Source organism: Rhinichthys klamathensis, unplaced genomic scaffold (genome assembly GCF_029890125.1).
Source record: "Rhinichthys klamathensis goyatoka isolate OS25496 unplaced genomic scaffold, OSU_Roscu_1.1 h1tg000430l_1, whole genome shotgun sequence".
Lineage (NCBI taxonomy): Eukaryota > Metazoa > Chordata > Actinopteri > Cypriniformes > Leuciscidae > Rhinichthys > Rhinichthys klamathensis.
Genome location: NW_026606926.1, coordinates 381,512 through 395,144, shown reverse-complemented (window position 1 = coordinate 395,144; position 13,633 = coordinate 381,512). Strand labels below are relative to the sequence as shown.

General features: G+C 36.9%; 1 protein-coding gene across 5 annotated transcripts in view; it reads right to left on the bottom strand.

The window, feature by feature from the left end:
• dennd5b (DENN/MADD domain containing 5B) overlaps window positions 1–13,633 on the bottom strand; it is a 41,220-nt gene that overhangs the window by 9,246 nt on the left and 18,341 nt on the right. For all 5 annotated transcript variants that reach the window (XM_056235736.1, XM_056235731.1, XM_056235732.1 and 2 more), the window contains 7 exons: window positions 12,596–12,705; window positions 9,852–10,563; window positions 8,516–8,703; window positions 4,790–5,365; window positions 4,393–4,624; window positions 1,529–1,676; window positions 1,285–1,375 (listed from right to left, as the gene is read on the bottom strand). In XM_056235736.1, coding sequence (XP_056091711.1) covers window positions 1,285–1,375; window positions 1,529–1,676; window positions 4,393–4,624; window positions 4,790–5,365; window positions 8,516–8,703; window positions 9,852–10,563; window positions 12,596–12,705 — 2,057 coding nt within the window. The remainder of the gene's footprint in view (window positions 1–1,284; window positions 1,376–1,528; window positions 1,677–4,392; window positions 4,625–4,789; window positions 5,366–8,515; window positions 8,704–9,851; window positions 10,564–12,595; window positions 12,706–13,633) is intronic.

The following is a 13,633-nucleotide window of genomic DNA, read 5'->3' as shown; positions in this document are numbered from 1 at the left end:
GTTGTGAGGTGGTACGACCCACATCCCACAGCATCCAAACGACAAACGCACACAGAAACGATGAAGAAACAAAAGAAAAGGAAAGAAAAAAGCAGCATGCACATGAATGTGAGGCAGTCAGACAAGAAAAGACAAGTGAGAAAACACCAAGACACTTAATAGAGAAAATGCAGACTCAAAAGTAAAGAAATGGAGACAATGAAGAAATGAGAACAGGCAGATTCACAAAAAGCTCAGGAGACCTTTGTACTAAGCATGATTCATCAAGCAATTTGACTTGTAAATGGTTTATGTAAATCACTTACAGCCCAGAAGACCATTTATGTGATTCAGACATTAGGAATCTGTAATTTATGGATAATTACAGTCATTATCATCATGTCACTGAAAAGTGATTAAAAAAATATCCTGACATCCGTCTTACTGTTCTTTGGCGCGTTTATGAGATATGGTGCAATGACAACGAATTATTCTTTGAGTCAGATCTTTTCAAATGATTCAATTGATCTGATTCACAAAACTGGTCTGTATGATTTGTTGCTCTCGGTTAATAGTGATGATTATCAGTAAATGACTTAACTAAAATAATGAAAGCTGAAAATATAATACTGACCGTTATTTTAGTTATTTTATGTGCTTTTGTCATTTTTATTATTTATTATATTTAAAGGTTTAATTATTTTTATTTCAGTATTAGTACTTCTACATACTCATATTTAGTTAGTTTGTTTCATTTCTAATTCTCATTTCAGTTTTTAAGTTTAAAAATGTTCATCTAATATTTACATTTTATTTTACGCTTTATTTCAATTACCGATTCTTTTATTTTTAATTGTTTGAGGAACAGACTGATATCATTGTTGTTATTCACAAAACACAACATGCCTTATGGGTCATTATTAAGGTGTTTTTACATCCTTTTCAAAGCTTAAAATCTTAAGCATTGCATTTGTCTTATTTATTGTAATTGCATGGAAAAGAGTTAGTTACAGTCTTCAAAAAATATTTTTTTTATGGAAGTAAGCAAGCCTTGCGGATTTATAAAAATATGAGGCTGGGTAAATTATGACAAAATGATAATTTCTGGATGAACTATCTTCTATTTTTCATCAGTCCTATCTACCATCTGACAAATGAGTCCCTGTGAAAGTGTCAGTCAAAAAGAGATGAAGTAAAAAGACATGAAAAAAGTATGTGGTAATGAAAGGCTGCACACAGAACAGGATGAAAAGATGAAGAGAAACGAGGAGAGAGGCTGAATAGGAAGAAACACTACAGTCTCACCTCTTTGAGGTCATTGTCTAGCACAAGATGTTCGTTCTGCTGTCTGTGCCGGTCCACTCTGCGCTGAGTCGAGCATGTGCGATTGGACCACCTGATCACAGAGGATTTCGATTAGTCATCACACACACACACATTAATACAAGCTTTAAAGGGTTGCTCAGCTAATATTGACGCTGAAGCGCTATGCCCCACACTGAATGGTCAATGTCTCATAATGGTGTCATGTGCCATAAAGAGGACTCACTTGTTGGTGGGCCCTGAGGCAAGCACATCAGCCTGTAGTTTGGGAAAGAAGCCCTGCTGGTATTTTCCTTGGCCAATCTTCATATCCAGCAGGTGAGGATGGATGGCCGTGTGGTCGATCTTTCTCAGCCGTTGCTCTATGGCCTGGGCTGGAGAGGAGAAACACAGCTCGAGTCAGAAAGGTTAGCTGTTGTGTCATGACAGCTTGAGCTGCGAGTGACTTCAGAATGTTCGCTAACAACAAACCTATAAGCTGTAAGCTCGAGGCTAGACTCCAGCAACTGTAAAATAAAAGTCGCTGAAAATAAAATAGTAATTTATTCACAAATCTACTCCTAATAAGATGCACTTTGCTTGGGTTATTTTAGAGTACAATTTAACACATAATTAGCTTCAATCAAGAAATATAAGCAGAGTGACTAAAGTACAAATAAATTAGAATAAATTATAATTAAAACAGTATAATTAAAATTATTTTATATTGTATTATTATTATTACTACTACTACAACTTTAATTTTCTACACATAAGGTGTAAAAATGAAATATGAGTGGAGTGACAAAAAAAAAAAAAAAAAAATTATAAAATTAATTAATACGTATTATACTATGTAATAATAATAATTATACATTTTAATTATCGCATTTTTATTTTTTATAACTAATAAAATTAATAATATATATATTCATTTTATTATTTACAAAATTATATTATTATTGCATTGATTTTGGAACTAATAAAATTAACAACAACATAATATTCCTTTTATCATTTATAAAATTATATTAATAATATTATTATTATAGCATTGATTTGCATATTATAGATGGATTTTATCCTTTATAAACAATGCTATTATTATTATTTTTTATTTTTTATGATTATTATCATTGGACTGACAGGGAAATTAAAGTACCTATAGTAGCTGTGCATTGCACCAGAAAAGATAGCTTCATCATTTATTTAGCAGAAATTGGAATTCAAACCTGGTTTTCATGCTAACATACTTGTTTGTTGCCTAGCTTTTTAAGCGTGCAACAAATAAAACAATGTTATCACTTTCAAAATGCATTTTATGATAGAATTGAAAATGTTGGGCATCGTTCATAGCGCATCTGTGGGCAGTGTGCCATTTCAGAAGCAAATCCATCTTCCAATAGTGACCTTCAGTGTGACAAGAGGTTATTGACCTAACAATGGTACTGAGGGCTCAGCGAGCAGATGCACACTCAACAATATTCAGCACACATACACACACACAGGCTTCCCAAGATGGCACAACACAGCGCCAGGCGCCCGCTCTTTTCTTTTCAACATTTGGCAGTCTTTCAAAAGCGATCCATTCATATGACTCATTTGGGGACACGCTCTTCAGTTCTTTCATTCTGTGCTCCTCTCCTCATTTTTCAAACACTTCTGTTCTCTCTCTTTCTCCCTCCCTCCCGTCTTCTCGGCCCCTCAGCCGCCCTGTTGAACTGTCACTCTCTATAATCATCTGCGCACATAAGCAGCAGCGACTTTTTTTTATACAGCTTCATTAAAATTGAAATACACAATTTGTACTGACAGAGCAACGACTGGGGAAATAACCATCGTTCAGAAAAAGAATGATGAAAGGTGATTGCACAAAACTCAGTAAGGCATCAAATGAGAAGACAATTGCCAATGCAGTAGAATAAATTGATTTGCGAATCTGATCATAGATACAAAAAACAGCACCAAACAAAAACCGCCCAAAAGTAAATTATTTCAAAAGATTACAATTTGAAAATTGTATTGACATGAAAGGGCATTTATACTTTTTTACTTGCGTAATGTGACAGACTACACAAAGTTTAGTTTATTTATTGTTTTAAAGAAATTAATCATTTAAATCAGCGACGACACATTAAATGATTTAAATGTGACGGTAAAGACATGTTTCAAAAGGTGTCTTAAATGCTATTCTTTTGAACTTTTTTTTATTCATAAAAAATATATCATGGTTTCCAACTGTTTTTAACACTGATAATGATAAGAAATGTTTCTTGAGCTGTAAATCAGCATATTAGAATGATTTCTGAAGTATCTTGTGTTTTTACTGTACTACTTATAAAAAAGCAGCTAGTGATCCTTCGAACAGTGAGAGTAAATTAGGCTGCAGGCAAATTAGATTTTTTTTCTCAAATCAGATCTTTTCAGACAGACTGTCTGCAATATTAATAGCAAGTGATCAAATAAGATATGCATGTCCAGACATAACCAACCTGCAACTGTGGTTTGAATCAGATTTGGGGGGGACAAATCGGATTTCATGTATTATTTTTGCAGTCCATCTCAATAAAAACTGGATACACAATTTTTTATTTTTGCTGTCAGTCTGAACATAGCCTAAGACATTCAACCAGGAAAAAACTAAATAATGAGTGGCTGGACTTGATTTTATCCTAATGGAATTGATTAGATTGTGAAAAGTGTTCCAAATTTGAACATTCTATAGTATATATACACCATACAAAACTTTTTTGTGTGTTGGAATAACATGCACGCTTAAAGGACAAGGAATGTGAAATCAGAAAGTAAACAGGGATCATTTTAATGTTATGTTCATTTAAAGATGAAGTGTGTAATTTCTGTGGCAAGTGAACACAATTTTTGCCATTTTTTTCCTTATTGCTCTGCCCCATCTAATATTGTTTGGAAAAAGAGTCTCACCTCAAACTTACTTCAGTGGTTGAGAAACCAAAAGTAGCGCAGAGAGGTAAAAATTAAACTTAAACAGTTGACTCTGCACATTAAACAGATCTAACATTAAATAAATTTGACATTTAATATATTAAGAGAAGTCAATCTCATATCAGACCACTAACTCTGCATGTTTCTTACCCGATTCCTTCAGGAACGTGCATTTCTGGTAAACAGATGAGCGCAAGCTGGGGGCGCGGACGTTGTAGAGGCGGGCCTTCTCAATGCGTCCGTCAAACACTCGTAGGAGGGGCTCTTTCTCCTCCCATTGAGACATGATCTTGTTGTCGATGAAGGTGGCAAACATTTGCGTTTCGATGAAATGGGACAGGAAGGGCAAATACGGTTCCGGCTGGTCTGAAAGGAATGAGGCCTGAGGAGAAATCAAATGAAAAACTTAAAAATGGATGTACCATCTGAGGCTTTTAATAAAAACTTTGGTACAAGACCAACAAAAAGTGACAAACTAGAATGAAAAAATAATATTGAGAAAGTATTTGATTTGTTTTGTGCATCGAGAGTGAAACATGCCAGTCACCTTGTCAAAGTTGTGCATTTGCTCTCTGTTTGTCAGCCAGGACTCCAAATCTGGCGAGTTCTGAATCACAAATGACTCGTAGTCCGCAAACATTGTCGCGAAGCGTGCGGCGAACACCTCCCTCAGCTGCACGTTCAGTTTAGCGTTCCTCAGCTCCTCTTCCTCAACAGGAGACCTTCCTCCAACGCCCTCGTCCCCTACGGCCTTCTGTCCCGCTGCCAATGCCTCCAGACGGGCCACTTTCACCCCAGTCCTTTTGGCCAGAGCCTGCAAACGCTCCAGGGTCGGGTTGCCTTGAAGAAGTTCCAGCATGTCCAGTGCCTCCCCACCGAGGTTGCCGTTCCTTTTGTCGTCCACTAACTCTCTCAAGGATGTGCTCTTCAGCTCCTTCTCCAGCGTGGAGGACTGCGTGCTGATGGCAGGTCCAGGGGAGGTGTTGCCTCCCGCGGGAGACAGGCCAAAACTTAGCAACACCTCACTGAGTTCTTTGATGAATTCGGTCTTGTTGGGGAACTGAGGAAAGTCTTCAGGCAGTTCGATGCAGTGGTTGTCGACGTCAACGAAACACAGGTTTGCCTGAGGAGGAAAATACTATGGAAGTCAATGGGGCCCATCAACAGTTTGGTTACCCATATTCTTTAAAATTTCTTATTTTGTGTTCAACAGAAGAAAGAAACATACAGGTTTGAAACAACACAAGGGTCAGTAAAATAATTTTTTGTGTGAACTATCCCTTTAAGGGCAGAGAATTTGGATCTCGGTTCAAACATTACATTTAAATAAAATAAAATTCAGCTTCATTGTGATGTGCCAAACAGAGCACACATCCAAGAAGTAGAAAGTATTTTACAAATATTGTGAATTCTTAATTCACGTAGATAAAATGTATGACCAAACAAGTTTGTTTTTTTAAGCATGTTCACACTTGTAGTTTTCTTGGTTCTTTTGGTCTGGACCAAAAAAGAAAATTATACATTTAGTTCCAGTTCGCGTAGCGTTAACACTCATTTTTTACACCAAACCTAAAGATACAAAACAAAAGACAACTTCAAATTGTTGAATAAAATTCAACAATTTGAACATGTAGCTGCTTTGAGATCCCCAGATGGGACTGAACTTTATAGCACCTTGAAAATTAAGATTTCAAAAGGAAAGTTTTTTAAGGAACGAGAATTTAGAACGATATTAAGATATCTTGAATACTTTTAGAGTTACAGACACGACAACTTTGGAAAAGGAATATTTATGCTCTATGCATGTTCTATGCACTTGTGTTGATAGAAAGACACAAGACAAATTTCTAGTTTCAACATTATTTGTTCTTCAGATATTTCTCTTAAAAAGAAAAAAGTAACAGTTGTATGCAAAGTGACCCACCTTTGGTTTTTGACCACTGAAAATGTTTACAATTTACCAATTTACTCACGGAGCCACATTAAGATCTCCATATCTCTGGGATTGAACCATTGAGGGCCTTTATGAAAATACCAAAAGAAAAGTTTAAGAACCAGAATCTGAAAGGATTTTAAGATATTTGATACATCTTGAGTTACATGAATGCAAACTTGAGGCAAAAACAAGTAGTGCTTTTTGCCATTTTTGAACGTCACCATTGGCATATAATGATACAAATATTGCTAAAGTCAACATATTTTACCCTACCTACCAATATCTCTGTAAAAATAAAATAATGATGCTGCCATCTTTCTAAAGTCATTTTTACCCCCTGTAATTTGGCTCCAAATCTCAGGTAAAAACTGTCATTTTGAACCCCCTCTGCAAAATAGTGGATTACTCAGTAAATATACATCTGTAACATTTGGTTGATTTGACACGGAATGACCCTGCTGGGGAATTACAGTATTCAAACACACACTGACCCAAAGCTACAATAGCAAAACATCAGCTGTACTGACCTAATAACCAAAGCCAATATCTGGAATTAGGTTAAATCAATCCAGTGGATCATTAGAAATATCGCTCGGTGTGACACACAGCTGTTCAGTCACATGCAATGCAGCTCATGCACTCAAAATGGCCTAAAGTCAGTGTGTGTGAGCGTGACCTTGTTGCTGTAAAAATAAATCAGTCAAGCAGAACTGTCCGCTCTGTCAGGCCACACTGCTGACAGCCTGTCAGAAAGCAGCATTCAGGCCAGTATGTGTGTATTTAAACTGAAAAAAAAAAAAAAGTGTTTCAGATTTAGGTTACGATTTGAGTTCATTTTTAGGGCCACCGAATTTAACTGTCTTCATGAAATATGAGTGCATATAATTTGAAATGTGTCAGATGTGTCTGTGCACTCATAGGTTTGTTTATATACATATCCAACACTGTTCCTGATCAGAATATATTCCTGTTCTCTTCTGGGCAAAGGCAATGGACAGGAGCTGGAGCATGATAATTGAACTACTGTGAGCCATCTATTACACAAGGACATATCACCCTCAAGTGGTTTTGAAGCAAGGACAAGGAAAAGATTGTGAGAAGAGCAGCATTTTAGCAGAATCCAGCCTCAAGAGATGACTTTATGAAAAAAGCAAGCCTAAAATGCACTGCGACAAGGTCAGAAATTTTTACTTCAATTCAGCAAGGATGCATTAAATTGATCAAAAGTGAGTAAAGACATTTCTATTTCCAAACTGTCTAGGCATCTTCTATTTTCAAACTGTCTAGGCATCAATGAATTTTCACAGTTTCCACAAAATTTCCAGAAAATATCACTGTTTCCACAAAAATATTAGGCAGCACACCTGTTTTGAACATTGATAATAAGAAATGTTTCTTGAGCAGCAAATCAGCATATTAGAATGATTTCTGAAGGGTCATGTGACACTGAAGACTGGAGTAATGATGCTGCAAATTCAGCTCTACCATCACAGGAATAAATTACATTTTAAAATGTATATAAATAGAAAACAGTTATTTTAAATTGTAATAATACTAAACAATATTACTGTTTTTACCTGTTCAAAAAAATGCAGCCTCAGTGAGAGACTTCTTTCAAGAAGATTTTACCGAACCCAAACTTTTTAACGGTAGTGTATAGATACATGGTCTGTTCCAATCCTCACTAATAATACAACACAGCAAAAAAGAAACACGAAAGTCACGCAGTAAAATGGAAACCCATGCAGTTCCAAAATGAGCCATTTCCTCTCTCATTCCCCTTTGGTGTCTCTCTTGTTCTCACCAGTCTTTTTTTCTAGGTCAGAGCGACTTCAAAGAGAATGCATAGCAGGGAATCTGGATGTGGAGTTTACGGAAAATGGGATTTAGGGATGAGGATGTGGGGAAGCCTCGCAGCACCCAGACAGACAAATCATGAATAATAAACCTCTGCTAAGAATTCTGATACCGTGCGACAAAGAAAACGAAGGATCTGACGATAATGCCACACGTCAACATGGAAGCACTGCATTCCAGCATCCCTCTAATAAAGACTGTAAAAGAAAAGCCTCATACTGTTCCTGCTGCTATTTTCAGCAAAGGCCTCCGGTGCTTTTTAAAGGCACTGAGGGCGTTCTCATATGCAGATCACCAATCGTCACAAGCCAATCCGGCTCCAAACTTATAAAGCCTCTTAGAAAAACAGCCCACTTGACAGATGCGTCCACGTCCAAGGTCCCTAAGTGGCTGTGCCATGATAAGGAGTGTGAATGTGTTTTCAAATTTGTGAGCATGTACAGGTTTGTGGATGTGACCATGTAAGTGTGTGCGGGTTACCTCTTGAGGCAGCTCTAGTTTGGAGCGGTCCGTGCCCTCTTTGGACTGCAGGCCCATGAGATAGGGCACAGGGGCGTCCAAGAAGTGCAGCAGGGAAGCGGGAAGGATGGGCACGTACACATGCTGCCATTGGAATGGGAACAGCAACGTTGTGATTCCCTCCGCAACCACCATGAGCCTCTGGTAGTCTAGACGTATACACAGGGGGAAAAGCACAAGTTCAAATCACAAAAGAACTATAAGAAAACATATTATACACTAAAAAGTTAATAAATATGTAATAAATTGTAATTAATAAACTAAAGTTTGTTGAAAAGAGGGTCGAAAATTCTCATCTCACACGCCACTCGTGAGTGAATTGTAAAGATTTACTGGGCTTAAATGCCAGCAAAGAAACTGAATATTGCATTATGCAAAAAAAAAAGGAAAAAAAAGAAAACCTGGCTAGTAAATCTGTTTTATTTAACCATCAAAGTCCTTTCTACTTGCATTTGGCACTTAACGATGGTTCATTTTTGGATCTGACTGAAATTTTATGAAAGACACCTGTATGGTAGACTTACTAAAACAGGGCAGTGTGATTATTAATAGATGTTTCTCACAAAATCTCATCATTAGTTTATCTAGAGAACAGTCAGAGGAATTCATTAGCATGTGTATCAGCTTGTGTTTGCTGAAAAGCATATGTGCTGCAGAAGGGTAATGTAATATTCATTAGACTCCTCTACATTCACTCAGTCTCCACATCAAAGGCCCTGCAAAGATTAATTTGCCAGAATCATAAATAAAATTTAAATGCTTAAATAAGAGATGAAATGATCTGCATAGAGTCACAACCTAAGACAGTCTGTAAAAAGTAGGAGCTAATCGATTAAACATATTTATATTTGAAATTGTTTAATTAAATCAAATTGCATATTAATGTTGCATATTAAAGCCCCCATGAACAGAATGTATAACTTTAAATTATTGTGGCAGATCAATAAGTCATGAGACAAATGTTACGAGAACAAAAAGGCAATATATTGTTTGGAAATGCTGCGTCACTGAAAAAATAAAAAAATAAAAGCATTTTCATTTTAATATTTTATTTTAGATTTATTTTTTATTTTGAAATGATTTGTAAATGTAATGATTTGAAATGATTTAAAATAAAATTATTTGATTTGAAATTATGAAATGAAATTATTGAGAATGAAATTTTTTGAAATTATTGAAAATAAAATAATAATAAATAATTAAAAATGAAATTATTTGAAATTATTGAGAATGAAATGAATGAAATGAATGAAATAAAAACTTTAATTTTATTTTTTAAGTTACAATCATTTCTTACCCTGTGAGTAGAGGAGGATCTGCATCTCCAGCAGAACACAAGTGAAAAGCTGCACCAGATTTTCCACACCTAACAATCGGAAGGCCTCACCCAATGGAAAATCAGCCAATGGCAGCTCCCCAACACCAGGCCTCTGGCACAGAATAGGTTCATACACTCCGTGGAACTTTAAAGAGCGTCCAGGGGGTGGCAAGGGTACCTCATAGAGGATGTTGTAGACGTAGCTTTCCAAAGGGAGTGGGGGTGGCTGATGTGAAGTGACGGCCAGGTGGATCTGGGACAGGAAGCGTTTACAGGCGTGCATGAAGGGCATAGGCGTGATTAGACACATGGCTTTAGACACGTATAGAGTGTCGCGAACAGAGTCGTATCCTTCGCCAGAGCAGCCACAGCTCCTGCGACCCCCTTGTGATAATGAAGATGAGGAAGGAGACTCGACTTCATCCAGGCTGCTGGCTAAAGAGTCCATGCTAGAGGAGGAGGAAGAGGACGACGAAGGGCAGTTATGCGCTGATGTATTATGCTCCGCTTGGTGCATCTGGAGTAGCGTCTGCATGGCGGAGCAGATCTGAGGGCTGGTCACCTCCTCGTAGAAGGTGTGAACGAAACCATAAGTGCGAGAGCCGTCTTCTCTTGTGATGAGGAAAGAGTGGAACTGTGGGGTCCGACTGTCACGCTGTGTTCGGAAGGACAGACCTTTGGGCATGCAGAGCTGAAGAGAAAGAGAAAATATTGCTTGAGTAACTACATATTTTGTAATGTTGCTTTTATTGTGCAATTTGATACACACAGGGATTTTACGGTTTACATTTCCAGCAACAAAATAAAACGCAGTGAACCTACCTGAGTCTGAACACTAACCTGAGTCTGTTTATTTATTTATGAGCTGGGTATTGTTATTTGAGCAATAACAATAAAAGATATTTATATTTATTATTACTGTTACTTAAATACATTTTATATAAATGTATGAGCTGGAGCAAAAATTATGATAACAATAATATTTATTTATTTTGATCTTATGAGCTGAAGCAAAAAAATAATAATTTGCTTATGGGCTGAAGCAAATATAACAACAACAATAATAATAATTAGAGTAGTAGTGGGTAAACTTTTGACTGATAGACAACATTAATGTACCATGCTACCACTACAGTATTTTTTGTAAGGGTTGTACATACTATATGAATTATGAAGTAAGGGCACATCATATGCTCTGGTATGGCTTTTCCTTTCACTCTGCACTACTTAAACATATTGAACGGTCAACTTAGCTTAAGATGTACTGTCTCTCTCACTGGCTGAATATTTAGATTAATAGATGTACAGCACATCATATTTAGATGTTAAAGACATGCAGTTGGTTCCCCATTTTTTCAAAATATAGGTGACCAGTTCACTATTTTTCATTGCTTCATAAAAGCTTATAAAATCACAAAATAGTGTGCTAAAAAAAGAGGTTTACAGTCCATTGCCAGCTTGTTTTCTACACTACAAAGGTCAGGAAGCTCTTGCACCTATGCATCTGCTTCGCTCCTATTGTGCTGCTCGCACATACAGTGTGAATACAGTAACCTGTTCATATGACCACCAGAATAAATCATGTCATTCAAGTGCTGTCTGAAACACTGAAAAGATTGAGAAAAGGAAGGAGAGGACAGCAGGAGAACAAAAGAATGCGGGAGTGAAAAGAAGATTAGTCAAGAGTGGAATTGAAAAATGAAAGTAATCACTGGGGAAATTTTATCCAGGCCTTGAAGGATTGAAAACCGAAAATGGAGTTCTGTGATTGCAAGCGGTCTTCTTTTTTTATGTGTGAACCTCTGCAGAGAAGACTCTCGCCTTGAAAAATGACTCAACAGGAACGTCATTCCAAATTTTTTTGCTCAAATGATGTGATGGCATCATGACTGGCAGTGCTGTACACTTCAGGTGTTCCTTTACAGAGCGAGAATACGCACAATGAGCCGTTTCCATACCAACGTAAGCAGAGAGGCTGGGTTGAATAATTGATGCTGGTGTCACTACAGCCAAGCTTCCGTTTACGTTTGCTGATGGAAAAAATGACCTTGCTGCACGGGAACGATAGGTCAGAGGTTTTCGTTACCTCTGCATGCTCTGGGACAGTAACACAAACCCCTCGGCTGATCACTGCATGCAACCACAGAATGAGCGAGAGTCTGTGTAAACACGTTATGACACTCCAAATCAATGCAGATACAGATCTCTCCAATGACTAATGTGAGAAATATTGAGACTGCATGAGGGAACCTTTATTTGAAAGGGAAACAAAACAAGTTAAGATGTGTCGGATGTGATGGATTTCGTAAAAGTTCACCCTGGTTGACAAGCCTCACCATGCTCTGAAAGGCACATGTGCCCTAAACACACTTAAAGGGATAGTTTACTCAAAAATGATCTCTTTATGAACTTTTTGAAGTGTCAAAGTGGTAGTTGCGTAGCTGTCAATGGAGGGACAGAAAGCTTTCAGATTTAATTAAAAAAAGATCTTCATTTGTGTTCCGAAGATGAACGAAAAGTCTTATGGGTTTGGAACAACATGAGGGTGAGTAAATGACAGAATTTTTATTTTTTGGGTGAACTATGTCTTTAAAACACCTTTTGAAAAGGAATAAAATAAAATAAAATATATAAAATGAAATAGTAAAAAAACAATACTGAAATAAATAAATCAAAGTGGTAAATCAAACAGGTAAAAATCTAAAAGTACTGTAGTCACTTACCATGTTAACAGCATCCTGGTCAAATGGGCTGCACTCGATGTTCTCTGGGTAGTGGGCCAGAACTTTGGATTTAAAGGTCCTTTTGAGGGGGCTCTGATCAAAGTTTTCCCCTGCAGAGAGGAAATCGTAAGGAATACGGTAAATATGGAGAGTAAAGGCATGGAACCTTCTTTTAAATTATTCATATGAAAATGCAAAAGCTACTATGGTACGAGTGTGTCTGAATTCTTATACATAGTCAAAGAAGAGGTTTGCCATGCGTCTCAGTTAGAAGAGGTTTGCCATGCGTCTCAGTTATACTGCATTAAACTAATAAAAGTTTCATGGGTTCGCCACTAAAATGCATAACTTGAGGCCTTTTGAGAATCATCTATGTGAACAAGTTACAGAGGATTACATGCTTTACATCTACTTAGTAGTGCTAAACCTTTCTAGAAAACGTTCACGTGTATTTGAATATAGCTACAGTAAAATAAAATGAAAAACTTTCATATTTCTAAATGCAGGACAACACCTTACTTTGATGGCTTAATAACTTGTTTAAACAAACATTGCTTTGATATTAATATTAGTCTGATTCCTACAGCTCTCTCAGGTACGTTGAACAGAAATCCACTTGTGCGTGACCCAGATACAACACCTATCACTGGGATAGTGCTGATCTTGTGCGCACGCATGCAGAATCACTCACTCACTCATTCGCTCGCGCTCACTCATGATGCAAAAACATCAGTACAGTACAATCAATAATTCCTAATATAAACCATCTAACATAATAATAATAATATTTACTAATATTATAAATATTCAAAAATATATACACACAATGTTTCTGATCTCAAATGTATTGTACTGTATCATGTCATGTAATCACTATTCATTTGTAATGCTGGTGTTCGCAACCTAAGACTATGCTACTAGTACTAGCATTATATTCATGTGGTTTGAGGCTTTATTAACATCCATACGCCTACCCTAAAACAATGCAAATATAGCAGTAGTTTTGGTAGCACAATCTGATAGGTAGCGTTATTCATC